Here is a 22483-nt window from a genome sequence, read left to right on the forward strand (position 1 = left end):
GCATCAGTCACTATCTCTGTGCAGCCACTCCTCTGTGCTTCAGAAACCAGAAACCCAAGAGAAACAATAAAAACCAAAACTCAAATAAAGTGGTAAGGATAAAATAATAATAATATAAAGTTAAAAGTACAAATAATGAGTAAGAAAGAAAAGGCCACCCTCGATATTTAAAAAGCCAGGGAAGAAACGTTTGTCATGGAACATGCAAAAACAGACTTGCACCTAGAACAAATTTAGGTTGGGTCAATAGGGAGATCAACTGACGTAGTATCCAGTCGAACCAGAATAATCAAGATTACCATGATGTCCGTCTGATAGTAAGGCTGTTCGAGACCCTTGTTTGTGGCCAACGGGGTCTGCCAGGGGCTTAATCTAACTCCTCACTCTACAGATGGATTTGGGCCGCCTACTGTCCTCCACAGCCTTCTGCCAATTGGGTGTTCATATTTCAGCTGATACATTTCCCTTTGTTATATTTGAGGTTTTTGTTACTATCATGTTTGGATCACACAAGCTGGTGTGCTTCTTCCATGTGGACTTAGTTGATTCCTCGCTTAGATGGCTGCTGGTTTGAATACAAGGCTTTACGACCCCAAACACTATTCTGATTCATAGCCCGACACCATCTCCTTTCTTCACCACACTTTGCTGTGGCACCCTTATCATCCGTGATCATTTCATGAAGTTCGTGTTGAGCAGGGCCATGTTATAAGAACTAACTGTTCTTGGATTGGGGCTAGAATTAAGTGGGAGGCCAGACTCCATCTGTATGTTTATGGGATATTCACAGCTCAGGGTTGCTTTGGCGGTTGTATTATAGCAAAATCAAAACCCCGTAAGACCAACTACACCACTAACAGGAACAAACCAAACAAACATCAAACAGAAAAACAAAACAAAACACAAAAAAACAAGCCAAAGTCAGGAAAACAAAAACCCATAGAAACAAAGAAGTACAGCTTTGTCCATCATCCCCCTGGGGTATAAGGTGACTGCACTGATAACCTCATCAGTTTTCCCAAGGACACAGCACTCCGGACACTGTCGGAGCCTACGTGAGAACATTTCCACCTTGAGTGGTTGCCCTACACAGCTGGATCTCCCATTCGATTGTGCTCTGTTTGACTGGGGATTGGTGCCAGGGGAGACCTTCCTGGATCAAGTCTCCCAGCAGATCGAAACCTGCCATGTCACTGCAAGGTGGGCATCAAGGTACTAAATATCTGGTGATTCTGGTCCCTTTCCACTGGACACCTACCAAGCCAGGGGTTCCCCACAAGGTCCAATGACCACCACTTCCACGGTCCCTAGTCGGCACTCTCTGCTTCCTGTCCCATCCAAGTACCCCAGTCCTCAGTCCAAGTGTGCAGGCAACTTGGAGGCAGGGCTCAGTTCATTCAGCTGGGTCTCGATGTTAGTCCTACTCATGTAGCCCCTGCGTTGTGTCATGCTGCCTGCACGGTCAGCTTCCACGGTCATCGCGGTGCTCAGTCCATGGTGTGGTTCACCCACGGTTGAGTAGAAATGTATTTGTAGTGTCTACCCAGGAACATAAAATCTGTCCCCCTAGGTTCCCTACCATTATTGTTTAGCATCCCTTCCCGATGTGAGATTACTTCTCCCCTGTCACTCAGAGATTACTTCTCCCCTGTCACTCACCAACAAAACTGTCAGTGTCTCCTCCAAACTCTAGATGGTCCCTTCCCCTGATCTGAGCTTGATTTTCTGGAATGGAAGAATCTTTTTCCATTCCTGGGGGGGCCCGTTGATTTGCCCCACCCTTGTCTCAAGGCTGGAGACGATAACTCTTTATGGAAGTAGGAAGCCCTGTCTTCCTCCTTCGGAAAGGATACAACCTTAGCCCCCCCCACTCCACTCCCACCCCGGACCAGTTTGCCACTACACACACACGGGGTCGCTGTGAGTCAGAATGGACTCAGTGACAAGTGACCGCAGCACCCACTGTTGGCAGAGGCTGACCCTCACACCCTGTGGGTTGGCAAAATAGAAAATGGAATCTCTTCTGGGAACAGGAATCAATCACTTACCTATTGGTAAGTAAGTTACATGGTTATCATTTGGGTTATTGGTAAATTACATGGGTACAGTTTGGAACCAATGATTTCACAAAATAAAAACATAAGCTGGAGAGGTGTCCGTTGTCTAGGGCAGCTGTAACAGAAGTCCCACAAGGGAGTGGCGTGAACAAACACATCCATGTTCTCGGGGATCAGGGAGTCCGACCCCCAGAGGAAGCTTTACTCTGTAGCCTCTGGAGGAAGGTCCTTGCCCCTTTGGAGCTCCTTGGCGACCTTCAGTTGGCTGGCACCCCTCTCCCCCCAGCTCTGCCCTGCTTCCTTAATCTCTTACATCTCGAAGGAGATGGGCTCAAGGTACACCCTCCACTCGTTGTGTTTGTTAGCATAGCAGAGACAGCCCCTTCCTAAGTGGACTCACATCCACAGGCAGAGAAGTTAGGGTGTACGACACATATATTTTAGAGAGCATAACTCAGTCCGTAGCAGGACATGCCGGGGGCTTCCCAAAAATTCACTGAAAGATTCCATTATCTTTTCGTTTAATATTTCCATGAACTTTTGAAGCCACTTCACGTTTATACATAGCATGTTCATTTAATTATATTTCAATTAGAACAATGCCAGCAGAAACCTAAGATTCTGTTAATGGAGACTAATTTGATTGTGGTTTGGGATACAGTGGGATTATATGCAGCTATTGAAATGCGAGCTGTCTCTGTTTACTGATACAGAGCCATCTTCAAAACACATTTTCAACTCAAAAAAAGCAGGTACGTAAGGTAGCATGTTTAACACATGTGCCACGTGTGCGTGTGTATTCCAGTTGAACGTGCACAGACAATCCCAGAAGAGGGTAGTGAAAACCACGAGATAAGAGATTCAGGGAGTGAGGAAAAAACATTTACCTGAGAATATATTTTATGGTAAAAGGAAAATAAAACACATTATATTTTAAATGGACAAGTGTGGCCTCTCTCTGTACCTGTGATTGCCGTCTCTCCCTGGCCCCCCTCCCAATTCAGGGCGGGGTGAGAGAATGTGGCGTAAATGCCACTGAGGCCCACAAAGCTGTGGCCCTGTGACTTCCTAGTGCCCTTAGGAGACCACAGCTTAGCCCTGAGGGTTCGCTCGCCCTGGCGTGTGGTAGTTTAACTTCCCGAGCAGAGCTCCTCCCTTTCCTGGAAGACTGCCACCTGTTAACTGGTTTCCTCTCTGTCAGAGAAAAAGGCTGGTCTTTATGTAGAAAAAAGATAATTAGAAATCGTCTAAGACAGACAAATGAGTTATTCACCAGTGTAACTGGGTAAGATGAATGCATATATAAAGGAGAATATTAATAAAAGCTAAATTATAGACTTCTGCTTCCAGACGACCAAAAGTGACTGGATTTGAAAAAGAACTGGATAGAATATGCATTGATAAAAATTATAATTACAGAATTTTAAAAGTAAAAGTTTAATTAGTTGTCCATTCAGTGGGGCCCGGAATTTGCAGGCTGGACATCAGCGTGAAGAAATGACCAGGAGCGCAGGCAGCAGTGATGCGGAACGAAAACCGGGGCCCGGGGGCTGACGGTGTGCAGAGAGCGAGAGCATCTGCAAAACCGGTCACGCTCCTGTTTCCGAGCGACAGAGTCAGGGCAGACAGCGGGAGAGATGCAGGCGGAGATCATTCCTGAACTTTTCAAAATCGGAATTTTACAGATGCAGGAAGAAAACACACACCAAGTGAGAAAGATAGGTCGAAATCACCCCTCCACGCGTCATCACGAAAGCACAAACCCCCCAGAGACAAAGAGAAGCGCTTAGCAGTCCCTATGGCGACTGACAGCCGACTGTCCCCACAATCGCAGAGGCAGGGACTGTCGGCCACAGATCATCAGCTGAGAATTCTATGCCCTGTGAAATCATGGGTTTGGGAGCAAAATATAGACATGTTTTGAGATACACAAGCAAAAATTGAGAGTCTCCTCTGCCGACTTAAAATTTTTTTCCTGAGAACATTTTGAAGGATGTACTTTCGTAAGAACAAACGCATGAATAAAAATAGAGTGTGAGATGCAGGAAACTATAGTAACCAAAGGAATTAGTAAACAAAGTAAATGTAAACAGCCATATGAGACAATAACAATGCCAAAAGTCAGTGTAGATAGTGACAGTGTGCATGTGTGCATGTATGTAGGTAGCACACGTGTGTGTCACAGATGTGTGTGTCTATATGATAGGCACCACACATGTTTGTGTATGTGTATGACGATTGTCTGGTGCCCTGAGACAGAGGCAGGAGACGCAAGCGCTGTGGTGGAACTTTCCCTAGATTCTGGTTACCAACACAACACGAGAATGTGGAGAGCGGTGAGAACTGTGGAGTCTACAAACTATCTGTGTTCCCTCTACTCTCATCACAGTTTCCTTTTAACTATTTAAAAGACTTTTAGGAAACAATTGAGGGAATTGTGGTCTGAAGAAGCTGGGAATTTTACATCTTTTTGGGGGGGATGAAGATCATTGTGGACGCCTCAGGAAAGGTCTTTACTCTCAGGCACTGTCCCCCGAAGGGGACAGAAGGCCGTGAAGGTACAGCTTCTTCTGATCTGGACCCCTGTGTACACACAGCAGACGGGGCACGGGGTGGAGTCTAGACGGTGTGCCGGGGATGCTCATTGTTACACTCTCTCTTCTTTTTATCATTTAAATAGTTACTATTTTTAAAAAGCTTATTCTCCTAACCTGGGTTTGGATTTCTCACAGGTAGCCACCACTATGCCAATTTTGTTTTCCAGAACCAGGGGTTCTGTATGCGATGAGAGAAACTACCCAACTCTTTTGGAAGAAAGTGATTGCTTGTAAGGCAAAAGACAGACTTTTTCAGCCTGACTTTCTTAACCACTTAGCAGTTCACACTCACTTACAGAAGAGTCTTACTTCCTGCCCAGGGCTATTGTGGGTGCTCCCTGTGGGTGCTGTCACCAAGTACCATAAACCAGGGGCCTGTAACAACGAAACTGATCTTTCTAGTCAGTCCTGGAGGTCAGAAGTCCTAAGTCAAGGTGTCCCCGGGCCTGGCTCCCTCCGGAGACTGGGGGAGAACCCTGTCTGGCCTCTTTCAGCTGGTGATGGCTCCAGGCACCCCGGCCTGTTTCCGTGGTCCCAGGCTGTACCTCCACCCGCACATGGCCCTTGTCCCTGCGTCTCTGTCTGCTCGCCTGTCTCTTGTAAGGATGCTTGTCGTTGGATTGAGGGACCCCTGGGGTAACCCAGGACGATCTCCTCTTAAGATCCTTGACTCTATTACATTTGTCAAGACCCTTTTGAGAAATAAGGTCGCACCACTCAGCCCATTGCAGGCATATCATATCATGTCCGAGTAACACACCTCCGTTCTCCCCTCGACCCAATTCTGAAACCCACAGGTTTTGAAAGTAGAAAGCTTTCCATACATGATGTAGACTCGGGGACAAAACCTACCCTAGACTGCTGTGAGTCTGTGTCTCGTCTGCTCCCTCTTGATCGGACTCTCCCTGGAGTCGGCTGCAGAGCCGTCAGGGGGGCCCTGCCCCCTCCACCTGCGGGCGCCTTCTGGATCACATACGGCCGTTTGTTCTGATTCCCTTTCTACAATCGGAGAAACCTGGCCTGAGAAGGCAGACTCGGGCTCCACGGACCAGTTTAAACAAGACAACGTGTCCCCCATTCCGGGAAGAACCCGTTGGTCCTCACTCTCTGCCATCAGGTGGATTCCAACTCCTCGTGAGCCTGTAGGCCACAGCAGAACAACTCCTGTGGGTTCCTGAGACTGCTTGTATCAGTCCTGAGACCTATCGGTGTAAAGGGCCTCATCTTTCTCACCGAGCGCTGGTGGTTTCAAACTGCCGACCTTGCAGTTAGCAGCCCAACTCGTGAAGACTATGCCACTGAGGTTCCCTCAGCTGGTCCAGTTCAGGCTTAAATCCTGTGGAAGGGACAGCGATGGAGAAGAGACCCTGAGACAAGCACGCCTCCTCTTGTCACCTGGACACGGGGCCCTGTGAGGACGCTTGCCCTGGGGATGCTCGCCGCTGAGTTCTTTTCTCTGTGCTTCTCACTGGGCTGGGAGGGGAAGCACACGCAGCCTCCCCTCACTGCTGTCGTGCTGATTCCAGCTCCTGGCAGCCCGGGGTTAGAGTAGAACTACTCCTGAGGGCCTTCTGGGCTTCCGTCTATACAGAAAGGATGACTGGTGGCCCAGTGATGAACTGCACAACCGATGACCGAAAGGTCGGAGGTTCGAGCCTACCCCGTGGCGACCTGCCCCTGTGAGGGTGGCAGCCAAGGAAACCCAATAGGTGGGGCAGCTGTCCTCTGCCGGCAGGTTTCCAGGAGCCAGGTCAGCTGGGCAGCCCCCCAACGGTAGCAGCCACGACCTTCATAGAAGCAGGTCACCAGGGCTTGCTTCTGTGGCACCCTGGGCCGCGCCAACCAGCCACGCTTCAGGTTAGCTGCCAGTCACAAACCATCCGTGCCCCTAGAAGCCCCTCCTCAAATGAGACTAAGTGGAAGTCTTTCCCCGCTGACGTGAGCAGACCCCCTATCCCACTGTTCACCTCTCATCCCTCCTCTCATTCCTTCCCGCGCAGAAAAGAGCAGCTATCAAAGCTCATTTCTAGCAGAGAATTTCACTGTGAATGAAACTCATGCAAAAGCCCTCAGGTCCAGATCCTCTTGGGCGCTGGGTGGGGGGCTGGGGGAGGAGAGGTGTCACCGAGCTCGTGGTGGCCCTCCCGGTGGAGCGGGCGTGGGAGCCTGGGCCCCCAGCCGCTGAGCCCCCTCTCCCCTCCTTGTCCTGCAGAGCTGGTCATGCTCCTGGAGTGGTGGTCCGGCACCGAGTGCACCCTGTTCACGGACCAGGCCACCATCGACCAGCTGGGGAAGGAACACGTGGTCATCATCCTCAATCACAACTTTGAGATCGACTTCCTCTGTGGGTGGACAATGTGTGAGCGGTTTGGCGTGCTGGGGGTGAGCAGCTTGCCAGGAGCCCCGGGATGGTGCTGGGGGGCTCCCTGGGCCCCTGGAGTCGCCCGGGTCGGTGTGCAGGGCTGCCTGGAAGGGGGGCCGTGCGGTACCGATCTCTGCTGAGGCACTTGCTGTTCCATTTGTCCCCACAGGCCTTTGCTTCGCATGGCCCCCTCCGTTCCAGGCCCCACAGTACTGCCACGGGCAGCTCAAGCACCCAGGGAGACCAGCCCGTAGCACAGAGTCAGGGAAAAGTCCCTGTGTAGGCAGACTGCCGATGGGCTCGGCGGACCACCGCATCCCCACATCAGCTCGGGAAGCACCGGGGCTGAGCACAGAGCAGGGACCCTGGCGTTCACACACCTTCTGTGCCAGGCTTTTCACTGCATAGATTGGCACACCTCTGCCCTACTGAGCCTCAGTATTCCCCGCTGGGGGATGGGCGTGCACACTCAGGGGTAGCGCTAGCTGAATGACCCCACCTGCAGGAGCCAGGTCTCCTCATTCTCCAAGGAATCCCTTGAAATAGGGAGGCCACACCTGCAGAGGGCACGCCAGCATGCCCTACCCAGGCTCTGCCATCCCCGGGCAGCCTCCCACCTCACCGGCTTCCTCTGTATGGCGATATACAAACAGCTGTCCTGTCCTTCCCTCTCTGCAGAGCTCCAAGGTCCTCGCTAAGAAGGAGCTCCTCTACGTCCCTCTCATTGGCTGGACGTGGTACTTCCTGGAGATCGTGTTCTGTAAACGGAAGTGGGAAGAAGATCGGGAGACCGTTGTGGAAGGGCTGAAATGCTTGTCCGACTACCCCGAGTACATGTGGGTAAGTCATCACAAGGCTCCGGCGCTGCCCCGTCCCAAAGGGAAGGCGAAGACACACACACCACCACCACCACCCACATAGTCCCCCACCCGCGGCTCTGAAAGGATGACTTAGCCCAACTGTTTGAAATGTTAGTACCGGCTGTTAGAGTCTGGTACCTGGGGTTGGTTTCAACTGACTCACAGTGACAGGGGCAGACTGCCGCCCACAGCCAGTCACTTTCATCCCACACAGCACCTTGGGCTCGCCTCGAGATTGGCTCTTGGTTGGTGGCAAACTCAGCACACCCTGCCAGCTCAGTGCTTCTGTCCTCGGGGCCACAGGTGGGGTTCAGCAGGCTTGGACCTGTGTGGCCATCGGCCCCGGCCTGCTGGGGCCCCGGGGATCACCTGCTCCTGTGTCCTGTGCCCTAGTTCCTGCTGTACTGCGAGGGCACGCGCTTCACCGAGACAAAGCACCGTGTCAGCATGGAGGTGGCTGCCGCCAAGGGGCTGCCCCCCCTCAAGTACCACCTGCTGCCTCGAACCAAGGGCTTCACCACCGCAGTGCAGTGCCTCCGGGGGACAGGTAGGCACCCAGGTCGCAGGGCCCAGCTCCTCTTCAGACTCCAAATTCAAGTGGGAACTGGAAAGAGGGATGCGTTCAAAACCGAACCCGCAAAGTCTCTGTCAGTTAGCCGCCAGTATGGAGGTGAAGGGGACGGGACCAGGGGCTCACAGCCGAGCTTGCATCTGCGCCGCCCCCCCTCCGGCGGCCCTGGTCTGCGGCCCAGGCTGTGCAAGGGGGGTGGTGAGACCCCACGTCTCCTGGACGCTTACCAGCCTTTGTCTCCCCAGTCACCGCTGTCTACGATGTCACACTCAATTTCAGAGGGAACAAGACCCCGTCCCTGCTGGGCATCCTGTACGGGAAGAAGTACGAGGCTGACATGTGTGTGAGGTGAGCGCAGGCTGGGGCCAGCGTGTGTGCACATTCATGTGACTGTGTGGAGGAAGTGGGGAGACCGAAACGTGCTACATGCCTCCCCCACCCCCACCCACCCACACAACCCCTTTGTGGATCCCAAGCCCCGGCATCCTGAGTGCGTTCTCGGAGGCTTGGGGAGCAGGATCAGCTGGTCCTACGGGACTCCGGATTGTTGGAACCCAGCCCTAGCTGCCCGTATCTCAGGCTGCCCTGGCCACCTCGTGCCCACCACTGATTCAGGCCCAGCACTGGGCTGCATGCTGTGGACATGGGAGTGACCATTTCCTCTCTGGAGGTCATACAGACCACGGAGGGACAGATGTGAGTGCGCCCTCTGCAGCACAGGGTAGAACCAGCAAATTCCAGAATGTTCCATGCGCTCCTGGAAGGTACTCCCAGGCTGCAGGAGCAGGGCAGTTGGGCAGGAGCCTGAGTCCGGACCATGGTTTCCCAAACAGACAAGGCCAGGAGGACAAGCCGGCGCCCCAGAGGCGCCCCTTCTGTCCTGCACCCTGTCCCCGTGTCCAGCTGCAGGGTTAGACTGCATGCGGGCCTGCAGGCTTCTGTCCCAGCTAGCACCCCCAGCGACTCCACAGCAGCCCCAGATTTGGGGCCTGCCCTGTGTAGACGAAGCCTTGACTCTGGCTGGTGAGGGGCAGAGCCATGCAGGCGGGGGCCACAGGGACACCAGGGTCCTCAAGAAGTCAGACTAAGCCAGACTAGAGTCTTCGGGACCCAGAAAGTGTGCTTCGTGACTAGTACAGTGAGCAGTGAGGGGATGCATACTGTCACCCAGCCAGAGGCCAGAGTGGGGGCAGCTGGGGCATCCATCCAGGAGACCCCGGCTGGCTCTCCAGAGACACACTCATCAGCAAACAGATGTGCTCGTCCGAAGCCCTGTCCTGGGTTGCTGAGTGAAGTGGGTCCTCAGCAGGACCTGGCAGAACACCCAGAAGAGCGACCGAGGGGAAGCTGAAGGGTCCAGTTCTCCGACCCTTTCCTTCAGGGTGGTGGTCAGGCTGGCATGCACAGGTCATCTCCCACCCTGAGCGCCCCTCCACTCCCAAACGCTCTCGGCGAGGACACTGTGGGAACCATGAGGTTGCCTGGTGGAGGTCTCCACCAGCCCTCTGGGGATGCACAGCGCCCGGCTTTCACAGAGACAGGGCGCCGTGGGCTGCTCTCACAGGTTGGTCCATCTTCAAGGCAGATTGTCCCTCTGCGTGCGTGACCCACCAGGAGCCATCCGCCGGTCTAGTTCCGACATTTCAGTCTGACTCCTGCTGTCTTCCAGCTTCAGCCCCAGCCCCTGCAACCCACTGACGTCCGAGGCAGCCCCCAGTGTGAGAGCCTCCAGTGAAGGGCCCCCAACCGAGTTCTTTGGCCAGTGCCTCACTCTAGGATGTCCCCAGAGATAAGCCTGTGACCCTGAATAAGTAATAAGCTGGAGGATCTCCCCTACCCTACCCCCCACCCCCACTCCAGAAGTCTATGTCGGACGGGCAGGTAGCACACCTCGCATGGCTCAGTCCATCCTGGAGTGAGGCGGGTGACAGGAGCTCAAAGACCACAGCCCCGCGGGGGTGGACACCCACTGAGAAGGTGACTGACTGGGGCCCTTGGGTGGTCAGGATGGCAGTGTGGTGAAGGCCAGGTCAGCATCTCAGTTGGCTGTGCCTCAGAGTTGCACTGTGGCGGGTTTGTGCTGTACCGTGTGGTGTGGCATGAGGTGTCCTATGTGGTATGACGTAGAACCGTTTCAGCAGCAAGAGGTTCTGGGTCCACGCTAGCACATGTTTACTTATTAAAATGCCACTTCCTGTCTTGACTCAGTGGAGTTTCCCACGCGGTGACCCCATGTCCCCAACCCTACTAGAAAGCGTGCCTCCGCATCTCCTTGTTCTAAGTTCTGTAGGGATGTATGCCATCGAGTCGATACAGCGAGCCTATGGGACAGGATAGAACTGCCCCTGTGGGTTTCCGAGACCAGAACTCTTTATGGGAGTAGAAAGCCTCCTCCTTTCTCCTGCTTGTAAGTTCTAACACCATAGCTGTTGCTTAAGGTAGCATACATACACCAGAGCTCTCGGGGCCCTCCATTCCCAAAGGCCGAGGGAAAAAAGGAAAACAGTGTGAGACTTGGTGTCTTTGAACTTGGGGCTGTACCTGCAGCATGGACCGTCTGCAAGGCTCCTCTTTCAAGAGGAAGCAGCCAGGCCCCCTGTGATGACAAGGCTGATGGTGGGGCGGGGGCCCTCAACATTGTTTATGCTCACTAATTGCTCAAGTCCCAGTTTGCGCCCCAACCCCCCATTTAAGGCACTCTGGCTGCCCATGAAAAGCAGGTTCTCACCCTACTCGGAAGCCAGTGGTGAGCTGCAGCCCCTGCTGCATTTCCTAAGAGCCTGTGGGTGCTACTAAGCGCTCACTCCTCACGGTGCAGCAGGAGGCGGGGTCTGTCTGCTGCACAGGGCTGCACACAGGGGTCCTGGCCATGCTCCTGCTGTTCCCGTGCACACAGGGGTCTCTTGTTCTGCCCTTTGGGGCTCCTGGCAGGGCCCAGCAGAGAGCACCTATGAATGAATACCTGTGATTTCTATTGGTTTTCAGAAACCAAGAGTAAGGTTGAAACCAGAAAAGCACTCACCCCAATGCCTAGTCATTGATTTTCCGCTCTTTCAGTTTGATTGTCGTTGTAGTTAGGAGCTATCAAGTCAGCTCCGACCCATAGCAACCCTATGCAGAACGACAGGAGGAAACACTGCCCGGTCCTGCACCAGCCTCACGATTGAGCCGATGCAGCCACTGTGCCCGTCCATCTCCTTGAGGGCCTTCCTGCTTTTCACCACCCTTCCACTTTACCAAACACGACATCCTTCTCCAGGGACTGAGTCTCCTGACAGTATGTCCCAAGTGTGCAAGAGGAGGTTTTGCCATCCTTGCCTCTAAGGAGCACCCTGGCCTTGCTTCTTCCAAGTAATCAGTTTGTCTCTAGCAGTCCGTGGTCTCTTCAGTACTCTTTAGTTGGGTACCGTCTGGTATTCACCTTCTGGTTACCTGTCTGTCATCTCAATCGGACAGGAGGTTTCCTGTGGAAGACATCCCGCTGGATGAGAAGGAAGCCACGCAGTGGCTGCATAAACTGTACCAGGAGAAGGTAAGCCCCCAGCAGGGCCTTGGGGCTGGGAGGGGCCGCTGGGAGGGCGGGCTGCAGGGGGAGCCAGGGGCTGGGGGACTCCCCGTGGTGAGAGAAGTATGCTGCAGGGCTCCCGCACTTCTCACTTTTCTGAATTTTCGCTTTGAGAAATGCTGGCTCAAAGAAACCCTGTAAGAGAAGGTGAGGCTGCCCCTGTGAGTTTCCGAGACTGTGATGGGAACAGAACCCCCACCCCCTCTCTCTCCCATGGAGCTGCTGCTGCTGCTGGTTTCAAACTGTCAACCAGGAGATTTGCATAACGACAGCTCCACTGGGGCACAATGTGTTAGATTGAACCGGATGGTAGTGGGTTTGGTTTAGGTCGGTTTTTGAGAAATTATCGTAGTAGGGGCAAATGTAAAAGAAAACATAACACTTAGATAACTGGTCAAGAATCCCACATTGTGTAGTGGTTATGTGTTGGGCTTCGATCCACATGGTGGGCAGTTCGAAACCACCAGCAGCTCCTCGGGAGAAAGACTGGGCTTACTACTCCCGTAAACAGTTGCAGTCTCAGAAAGATACAGGGGGCGCTCTGAGTCCGCACCGATTCAATGGCAGTGAGCTTGGTTTGATAATAAAGCCTCGTGGTTTTTTTCTTTCTTTCTTTTTTAACTTACATATAAAATAAACTGTGTGTGTGTGTGTGTGTGTGTGTGTGTGTGTGTGTATGTATATAAAGTGCCATTGAGTCAATTCTGACTCACAATGTTGAAGAGGACAGAGTAGATGTACTCTCTTGGTTTTCCACAAATATCTACAGGAGGAAAGAGCCTCATCTTTCTCCCAAGGAGCAGCTGGGGGAATCGAACTGCTGATCTTGCCGTTAGCAGCCCAACTTGTAACCCACTCTGACTCCCCTGTAGATATACAATGGGTGTTATGTTATTGATTGATAATAGACATATAATAGAAACAACTGATTTAACTATACCTATAGCCACGCCATAACAGCCAGGAGATTAAAATTTGGCCACACAACTGGGAGCCAAAGCGTAGACAAGTTGACACCTCAAATTCACCGTCATACCATGCCTCCCCTGACACCCACTTACACTCTGCTTCATGCACACAAACACATGGAGCCTTTTGGTGATGAGTCGATTCTAACTCGGAGGACAACCACCTTCAGATTTCCAAGCCTGTCACCCTTAGAGACGCAGACCCCTCAGATTTCTCAGACATCTGAGAGGGCCTTAGCTCTTCCTGTCAGCGCGGTGCAGGAGAAGTCACCAAAGTCCTCCCGGCACAAAGCACCCAGAAGCCAAAGCCTCGACTTTTAATGTTTATGTGGGCACAGAAGGGTCTGGTTCCTTCGTGCGAGGGAGGGAGTTTAAACTGAAAACTGAGGACCTGATGCCAGGGGCTTAAGTGGAGAGGAAATGTTTTGAGAATGATGAGGGCAATGAATGTACAAATGCGTTTTACACAATTGATGTGTGTATGGATTGTGATAAGAGTTGTATGAGCCCCTAATAAAACGATTAAAAAAAAGTGGAGGAAAGGTTGAAGTTGTCAAGGACCTTGTCTTGCTTGGATCCACAATCAATACTCATGGAAGTAGCAATCAAGACATCAAAACACGTATTGCAGTTGGTAAATCTGCTGCATAAAACCCTCTTAGCATATTGAAAAGCCAGGATGTTACTTTGAGGACTAAGGTGCACCCTGACCCAAGCTGTGCTATTTTCCATCACCTCCCGTGCATGTGAAAGTTGGACCTTGAATAAGGAAGACGGAAGCAGAATTGATGCACTTGAGTTGTGGTGCTAGAGAAGAATGTTGAGAGTACCGCGGACTGCCAAAAAGACAAAGGGACCTCTCTTGAAAGAAATATGGTCAGTGTGCGCCTTAGCAGCACGGATGGTAAGACTCACATACTTTGAACATGTTGTCGGGAGAGACCAGTCCCTAGAGAAGGACATCATGTTTGGTAAAGTAGAGGAGCAGAGAAGGAGAGGAAGACCCTTAAGGAGATGGATTGACACCGTGGCTGCACCAACGGGCTGGGCATAGCATTTACGTGGATGGCATTGGACTGGGCAGGGCTTGGTTCTGTTGTACATGGGGGTGCTGTGAGTCAGAGCCGACTGGACGGACCTAACAACAACAGCCGGTCACCCAGTCTCACCTACCAAGTACTCCTGAAAGGGCTCAGTGTGCCTCTTCAAAGTCTCCCATTCTATGATTTCAGCCCATAATTTTTCCCATTCTGGTTACCATGTGTGCTAGTCTGGGATGACTATAGAAACAAATTCATAGACACTTAGATGTGTATGAGAAAGAGCTTTATATATAAGAGCAGATGAATATTGAGAAAACATACCAGCCCAGTCCAGATCAAGTCCATAAGTCCAATGTTAGCCCATATGTCCGATCCCAGTCTATAAAGGCCTCTTCAGACTCACGAAACACATGCAATGATGCCACATGCAGGGAGATCACAGGCCCATGGGTGGTAAGTCTTGTGGATCCAGTGGCGTTGTAAGCATCTCAGTGCTGACAGGGGTCTCCACGTGACTTCTCTAGCTCCAGAGGTCTGACTTCATCAGCCTCTCTCCACATGTCTTCTCCACAGGGCACGAGCATGTGTCCCACCTCCAGAGAGCTGTTTATCTTCTTAGTGCCTCCAAATGAGGTCATCACGTTACTACCTGATTAACAGGCTAGCCTCCACCCCTTCACTCTGAATCCTCAAATTGACACAAGATTATGTAACTACCACACCATGCTAAATCACCCATATCATAAAAATTCAGGTCTGGTCCTGTTTCAATTCTTTGGCCATGACAGAACCAATTTGAAGCCGTGTATGTCAGGGCCAGTCAGAGTTGTGTCTAAGACCTATGCTTGTGACCTGAGGCCTACCTGTAATTCTCAGAGGCCTTCCCTCGGGGACTGCTTTAGGCTTTGAGTTTATCTATACTCACAGCACAGTCCAAGGAGCGCAAAGCCAAAACATCATTTACAAAGTGAGCCTGGGCCAGTGATCGCTCCAGAGCAGTGGTTCTCAACCTTCCTCATGCTGCCACCCTTGAATGCAGTTCCTCATGTGGTGGTCACCCCCCCCCCACCATAACATTGCTTTCGTTGCTACTTCATACCTGTAATTTTGCCACTGTTATGAATTGGGCGACCCTTGTGAAAGGGGTCGCGACCCACCGGTTGAGAACTGCTCTAGAGTTTCTAAGACACGCAAATGCAAACCCAAAGGAAAGTGACTCCTCACCTGTGCCGCCCAAGATTCCCACGGAGAAAGCTGTGGACGGTGAGCCTATCACCAAAACCCCAAACCTGCGGGAGAGGCAGAATTGTGGGTCCAGGGCGACAGGCAGAACATGCTCCCCAGGAGCATCAGCAGAGAGAGCCATCGGTGGAGATGGCAACAGGTAAATTTAAGGTGACCAAGCACAAGGAGTTCAAAACAAGAGGACCAGGCCTATGACGGGGTGGAACAGAGTTAAGAAAACCAAGCAGTAGTCCTTGCCACCACGTCACTGGTCGGAAACTGCATCTGACAAAGAGCCACATCTGCGGAGAGAATTCCCAAACTGGAAAACCCCAGTTGATCTGAGGAATTCCGAGAGAGCCCAGGACAGGAAGGTTTACAAGCATAGGATTCAGTTGTGTCTGCCATGTGCTTCCTCAAGCAGCCCGGGCCTGGAACTCTGCTGGTGACCGGGCTCTGGCAGCCCCATTGCTCAGCAATGACCATGGCCGGCTCTGACCCCCTTCCTCAGGTAGCTCTCTTCTCTCTCCTCATCCCAATCCTGCGGCTAGTTACCATCAAGAGCCTCGTCTAACGAACAGTGATGCCAAGGGCCCTCACTCACTCATTCATAACTGCTGGGCGGACCCCACGAGCTCAGTCACCAAGGGCCTGGAGAAGGCTGTACAGTTGGGAGAACAGCCTGGGAAGCCTGCCGAGCGCCACAGCTGGCTGGGGGTGACACCAGTACCTGGACCCAAGCCCTTGGACGCCCAGCCAGTCATGGCCGCCAGGTGTCATGTTGCCCGTCACTTCGGAGGACTAGCGGAAGACTAGTGCGACACGGCTCTCCCTGCCCGTCCTGGTGCTTGGAGGCTCCTGTTGCGTCCTGAGCATGGTCTTTGGGTGTGCGGCCCTTCTCCCTTGAGTGGTGGTTTGCTCAGGGGAGCTGCTGCATCAAGGGAGCTGTGTTCTTGTAAGCTTCCGATGCCTCCCCACGCTTCTCCAAGCTTGATCTAACTTGATTTGTCCACTTTTTAAAAAATACCACGTGGCTTAATTTTCAGGTTAAAACTCATCATCACTGATAACCATTTTATCTTGTGCTGAAAGAATGATATGTCAAGAAAACTCACTCCCTCCTCCACCTTTTTTTTTTTTTTTTACTCTCCAGGATGCTTTACAGGAGCAATATAATCAGAAAGGTGTATTTCCAGGGCAACAGTTTAAACCTGCCAGAAGGCCGTGGACCCTCCTGAACTTCCTCTTCTGGGCCACCGTTCTCCTGTCTCCTCTTTTCAGCTTTGTCTTGGGTGTCTTCGCAAGTGGATCCCCCCTTCTGATCCTTACGTTTTTGGGGTTCGTTGGAGCAGGTAATGAATGTGAAAGCAAACAGTAGTTCACAGTTTGGGCAGTGGGGTGCAGTGGGGGTTCTTACCATGGAACAGCCACCATGCCCGGGACTTAACCACCTGTCGTGGTTATCATTGCCGCGTGTGCGTGCATGTGTGCGTGTGCGTGTGTGTGTGTGTGTGTGTGTGTGTGTGTTCTCGATTCCAACTCCTGGGAACTGTCTGTTTGTCCAGGTGGAATTACGCCCCAGAGAGAGTGTCTCCTTCTGAGGTGTCTCCTGGTGGGTTCAAACTGTCCACTTTTCAGTCAGAAGCCAAGTGCTGAACTGTTTGTGCCACCCAGGGCCTTGGGTCACTCTGTGACTGGGTGCTTTGGGCTGATGGCGGGGCGACAAGGGACCTTGTCAAGGCAGCAGAGCCCACAAGAGTCCAGAGTTCCACCTGAGTCATCCAGACCGGCGTTCAGGATCTTGCCACTAAGCTACAAGCCTTAAAACGTTAGAGGCCACAGCCGGGCCCAGGGCAAGTCTGCAGAAAGACAGCCGACCGTCTCGGCTCTCTGCACCAAAGCCGGTCAACAGCTTGTGAGGACTCGCTGGAAGGGCCCTGGTCCCTCTGTCTGTGTTTCGGTTTGGAGTGATGGCTCGGCAGGTTTCCCCAGGTGGTCGCCCAGCCCTACAGCTCTCTCCCGGCCCTTGGAGCCGTGGGACTCACCCAATGGTTTTGAATGAATGAATGAGGGCCCACGCTGCTGTGGTGCTGAGTCCTGCACACCCCATCTTAGACCTTGTCCACTGATGGGTAGTCCCTGTTGACCGAGAGTTTACTCGATGGCTCCATTCCTTCCAGTTGTCTCCCTTCCTCTAGCGTTCTCCCTGCCAGAGCATGGTGGGAAGTGGGGAGAGGCCAATGGCTACCACCATCCTCTCACATTAGACCGTAGGTTGATTTGGGGCTACCCTGGTCCCCTCCTACTTGCATTCATTGCCTGGGCAGGACAGGCCCAAGTCTGTCCTCCAGTCTCATCTCCAGTTGGTATCTGCCAAGGCCCCTGGGTGAGCCCCATGAAGAATAGGATGGAAGGGGCAGTTAGATGCTGTCTGAGGGGCCTGCTCTTCACCAGTGGGGGCTGTGGAGAGCAAAGGCTCCAGGGAAGAGAGGGCCAGGCCGACCCCTCACAAAAACACCTCCCCCTGGAGTCTAGGCTGGAGGGAGGGGGATCTTGAGAGCTTCCTTACAGCTCATTGGCAACTCAAGTCAGCTAACTTTGCGCTCTCTCTTGTGTCTCTCTTCCTTCAAGCATCCTTTGGAGTCCGGAGACTGATAGGAGTGACTGAGATAGAGAAAGGCTCCAACTACGGAAACCAAGAATTTAAGAAAAAGGAATAATTGATGACTACGATCGAACACGCATAACTGATGGTGGTATCCAATTAACTCAATTAAAAACAGAACAACACACAGAGCAAGAGAAAAGAGAGAGAGAGGGAGAGAGAGACTTAGAAACTATTTTTCTTATTAACTGGTGACTAATATTGACAAATAAAACTTGAGCCAAGAGTGAAGCGCCCAGAGGGACAGACAGAGAGGCAGGCCTGCCTGCTGGGGCGGCCTGAGTGGCCCCTGGGACTGAGGCGGGCTGCTAGGAGGGGGGGTGGCGGTGGCCTGCTTGGGGGAGGTAGTCCCAAGCATCAGTCTTCTGTGGAGGTTCGACTTTCAAGAACTCTGTTTGCGAGAGGGGGCTCTGGATGCTTCCTCTTCTTAAACTTAGATCTAGTTTTCGGTTTTTATCCCTTCAGGACTCACCCTCTCCCCTCCTCTGCCCGCACCCTCCACCCCACCCCCAAACTGTCTCTCAATGAATTTTCTGCTGTCCTCTCAGGGACAGAGTCTAGTGGGACCCAGAGCCCCACAGGTGCGTCCTGTGCTGTTGGCGGTGGGCGGTGGGGGGTGGGGGCCCTCTTAGTGATAAGCACATACGAATGTAAATTGGAGGGACTCCAATTGATCAAACCCAATTTAACCTTCCCACCCTGCCCTGGGGCTCAGCAGACAGCTGGGCCCTGTCTGCCTTCCATCACTGCCCCATTCCGTGCCTCTCCTCGCTGCTGTAAACCCCTGATTCTGTTTTCAAACCAAGAAGCTGGGCCGGCTCCCCCCTGTCCCCCCCCCCATCTCTTCCCAACTGTGATGTGCAGGCCCTTGGTCCCCCTGCACTGGGTCCTGAGGAAGCCACGCTGGGCCAGACAGGGTGACCTAGAAGAGCTGCATGCCAGGGCGGGGCAGGTAAGCACCTGCACAGACATCCTCCAGCCCTGTCCTGGCCCACAGGCCCTGGCCTCAGCGGGACTCTGCAGAAGGCTTCTAAGAAGCAGTGAGAGAAGAGACTGTCCAGGCTGGCTCACAGAGACGTCTTTTTGCTCCTGGGTGAGGTGCCGGCCACCCGTGGCTGCCCTGTGCAGATTAGCAGCTCTGAGCAGTCTCCCTCCCTCAACCCCGTCCTCTGTCCCCGCTGGAGATGTTACTGGACGTCCTGCCAGGGACGGGGGTGGCCATGCCCAGCATCCAAGGGCCACATGTGTTCTTTGTGCTGCTTGCTTGTACCCACCCTGTGGTCTCTGGGGGGCTTCCTTCCAAAGCACCAGGGAAAAGGGGGGCTGCGCGGGGCTCCCACACACCCGGAATGTGCGCTTTGTAGGGTGGGGAGCTGCGAGGTGCAGCTCAGCCGAAGGGAAGCGTGTCTAAGGCCCTCACAGTCTCCCTGCCCCTCAGCTGGGCTCCGCTCACTCCAGCACTGTCCCCACCCACGTTCACCTTGTTTTCTCTGAACCTTCCCCGTGCTGCTGTTTTTAAGTCACACACTGGCCCTGTCTAGCGAGGGACGCAAAGACTGGGCGCTCTCTCTGACGTAGCCCAGCCAGCCAGGGGATGCAAAACGCGGAAAACAGAGGCCTGGGGGAAATTTGAAACTAAATTGAAAAAGACAAAGCATCTGTGCCCCGGCCCCTGCAACTTGGTAGAGGAAGTTGGGGAACCCGGGCAGAGGGCTGTCACCGATGCTCGCCCCCTCCCGGAGGTGAATGAGCAGTCTTCTCCATGGGACCACAGCCAAAGCAGGGCCCATCGAAGCCGAGCTCCACCACAACGCTACTTCACAAGCCCACCCTCTGGCTTACGTCCAACCTCCCAGCCCCGCAGCCCCCCACCCCACCTCACCGCAAGGCAGCGGCATAGCCACCATCGCCGCAGACCCCTTCCAGAAGGGCCTTCCGTCTGGACACTTGTCCAGTGTGTTTTCCCATCCCTGCCGCTAGCTGATTCTCACCTACCGAGCTGTTGTAAAGGGGACATGTTGAAAAGTACTGCTACATGGAGGGTGTTGCTTAGGTCTTTTGCCCATCGAATTTGAACAGTTTTTGTTTCCCCGGATGCTGTCCCACCCCCACCAAAAGGAATAATAGATCATGTGTGACCCCATGTGAAGTCCGTGAACAAGGGTTCCACGGGTGGAAGTGGCAGTTGAGACAATCGACAATCTCGCGACTCCTCTGATCTAATGCAGCTTCGCGTGTGCATCTGAATAGCAAGCCCTTTGAGAGCAATAAAAACAAAACCTTGAACGCTTGGGGTTTTTTTTTGGAGGGGGGTGGCCTTTGCTTTCCACCCACCCTTTCATCCTGGAAGGAGAGGGGGACAGCCCCTTTCAGACGGAATTAACCCGCCCAAGGAGATGCTTCCTCCACTCCCTTCCCCTCCCGCCCTGGCCGGCCAGCTCAGTCAGCCTGTCAGGTTCAGACTGAGTGTCCAGCGCAGCAGCAGGGCAGCCCTGGGAAAGCCTGTGCTGGTCTCAGATGAAGTGCAGGGGGGCGCTGGGGGCATTTGAGGCCTGGTGGTTGGTACCCTCCACACCGGTCTCCAGGAACAGGTGGGGTTTGGGAGGGTGCTGGCTGACGCTGCATTTCCTGGGAGTCCGCATTGAGCCCTAGACTGAGACCCGAGCCTGGATGGGGGCAGTCTCCCAATGGCCACTGGCAGGCTCGCCTCCCTGTTCAGGCTCAGGCCAGCCCCAGGCAGGGTGTCAGGTGTGTGGGTCTCCCACTGATTTGTCCACAGACTCTTCCCACTTCTTCGTTGTCCCTCTGCCCATCCCTTCCTGATTCTGCCCTGACCGTGCCCCAGTGAGCTTTCTTGGCCCTGTGACCACCCCCTGGACTTCTTTTGGCCCCTTTTGGGAACCCACGGGACTTCTAAGATGCTTGTGGCACTCGCGGTGCCCTGTGGGGGTGGCCAACAGCAGGCAGGGATATTCTTAGATGTCGCTCTGGGGCCGTTTCCTATTTGCATGGACTGTCCTCAGGGCACCCGGGGAAAGCGGGGCCAGGGGCAGGGTCTTATTCTCTCCCTCGGTCCTCTATGGACATGTGTTGTGAATAGCCTGGCGCTTGGCGGCGGCTACTGGCTTCACAGCCCAAGGGAGCTGCTTTAAGGTCCTGCACTTGTGGCGGAAGGGGTGAGCTGTGAACATGAAAACCACCAGCTACAAGGTGTTTACTTCCTTGTAGCCAAAACAATGCAGGCAGTATCCTGGATGGTCTTTGAACCTTCCCCCTTCTCTGCCCCACCTCTCCCTCCTGTGTGCCTCCCCACACGCACTCCACAGAGGTAATGAATGTAGAGAAGATGCTGGTGCAGGCCCGGCTGCACACGTACACAGCACACACACGTGCACACACACACACACACCAGTGATATCACAAGGCTGCCTGAGCCTGTCTTGATGACCCATCCAAGTCCAATTTGGGGTGAAGCATCCGTAACTCTCTGCATGTTGCTTCCTTTCGCCTGTAACGATTACAAGACAAGCTTGGTGGAACCAGCCCCGCCGACTTCCATCCAAATTGCCCCAGCCCTTGCATAATAAACTCATGCGGTGAGTTCCCGGGCTATGGCTGCAGCCCCTGGCATGCGACTACTTGTGTTGAATGGTGACGTGGCTTCTAACTTCTGCCTTCTTTCCGGAAAAAGCATGCTCCCGGCCCAGGTGCCCGCCCCCTCCCTCCTTGGTCCCTCTCTCCAGTGAGCTAACCCCCAAACCAAATGCCCCCCCTCCCCAGGCCCGGGGCTGGGGCCCAGCCCCTGCACCACGCTCGCTCACTCGCTGGGATGGCAACTTGGTCCAGTCACCCTGCAGTGGGACCCCTGAGTGGACTTGGTCATCCAAGTTCTCTAGTCTTGCACAATGGGGCCAGGTTGCCCCACCCCCCAAAAAAAGGAGACCGTTTGGGGACAAAAGACACCCTGATTGTCATCTGCTGGATTGGTGGTGTGGACACACAGAGACGAAGGTCTGCAACAAGCTTCTGCTGCTGCTTTCCCGCAGTGAGCAGCGTCCTCACACACACTCAGGAAAGGCGCACCGAGAGCACTTTTATGGAGGCTGGAAACGTCCAGAGAGGTCACTGCAGACAGCGCGGGCAGCAGCGCTTACACCCCAGACGGCTGAATCGCTTTCCAACGTTAAGCTTTGTAACGACAAATTCACCTGGGGCTTTCTTTCCTCATAAAACTTCTCAGTTTCTGAGAGAGAGAGAGGAGAGAGAAAAAAAACTTTGTGTGCGTTGTCGTTGTTATTGTCGCAAAAGCATTTGGACGGAAGCCGAACTGTGAATGAGAGACTGAAATGCACTAACTTGTATTACATTAAACTGGACTTACTTGATGCCATGGGGAAACGCACCTGATCTACTTGTATTTATTGTCTCTGAATCCTAAGTCGTGACAATCAGACGTTACTTGCCTACCGGCCCGGGAAATCACTTGGCCTCCTCGGTCACCGTGATCGCCAGCAAGTGCTGTGACTGCCATCAAGGGATGCTCCTCTCTGGAAGATGGCACCGCCACATCC

General features: G+C 53.4%; 1 protein-coding gene across 4 annotated transcripts in view; it reads left to right on the forward strand.

Moving 5' to 3' along the window:
* Nucleotides 1-20198, forward strand: part of AGPAT3 (1-acylglycerol-3-phosphate O-acyltransferase 3) — a 91300-nt gene extending 71102 nt beyond the window's left edge. For all 4 annotated transcript variants that reach the window (XM_004696900.2, XM_045284482.1, XM_045284483.1 and 1 more), the window contains 7 exons: nt 6867-7036; nt 7695-7856; nt 8270-8423; nt 8693-8795; nt 11904-11979; nt 16401-16599; nt 17879-20198. In XM_004696900.2, coding sequence (XP_004696957.1) covers nt 6867-7036; nt 7695-7856; nt 8270-8423; nt 8693-8795; nt 11904-11979; nt 16401-16599; nt 17879-17967 — 953 coding nt within the window. In that variant the 3' untranslated portion in view covers nt 17968-20198. The remainder of the gene's footprint in view (nt 1-6866; nt 7037-7694; nt 7857-8269; nt 8424-8692; nt 8796-11903; nt 11980-16400; nt 16600-17878) is intronic.
* Nucleotides 20199-22483: the final 2285 nt, after the last annotated feature.

The sequence above is a fragment of the Echinops telfairi genome, unplaced genomic scaffold, assembly GCF_000313985.2.
Source record: "Echinops telfairi isolate 266 unplaced genomic scaffold, ASM31398v2 ScPeMD7_7469;HRSCAF=8507_0, whole genome shotgun sequence".
Classification (NCBI taxonomy): Eukaryota; Metazoa; Chordata; class Mammalia; order Afrosoricida; family Tenrecidae; genus Echinops; species Echinops telfairi.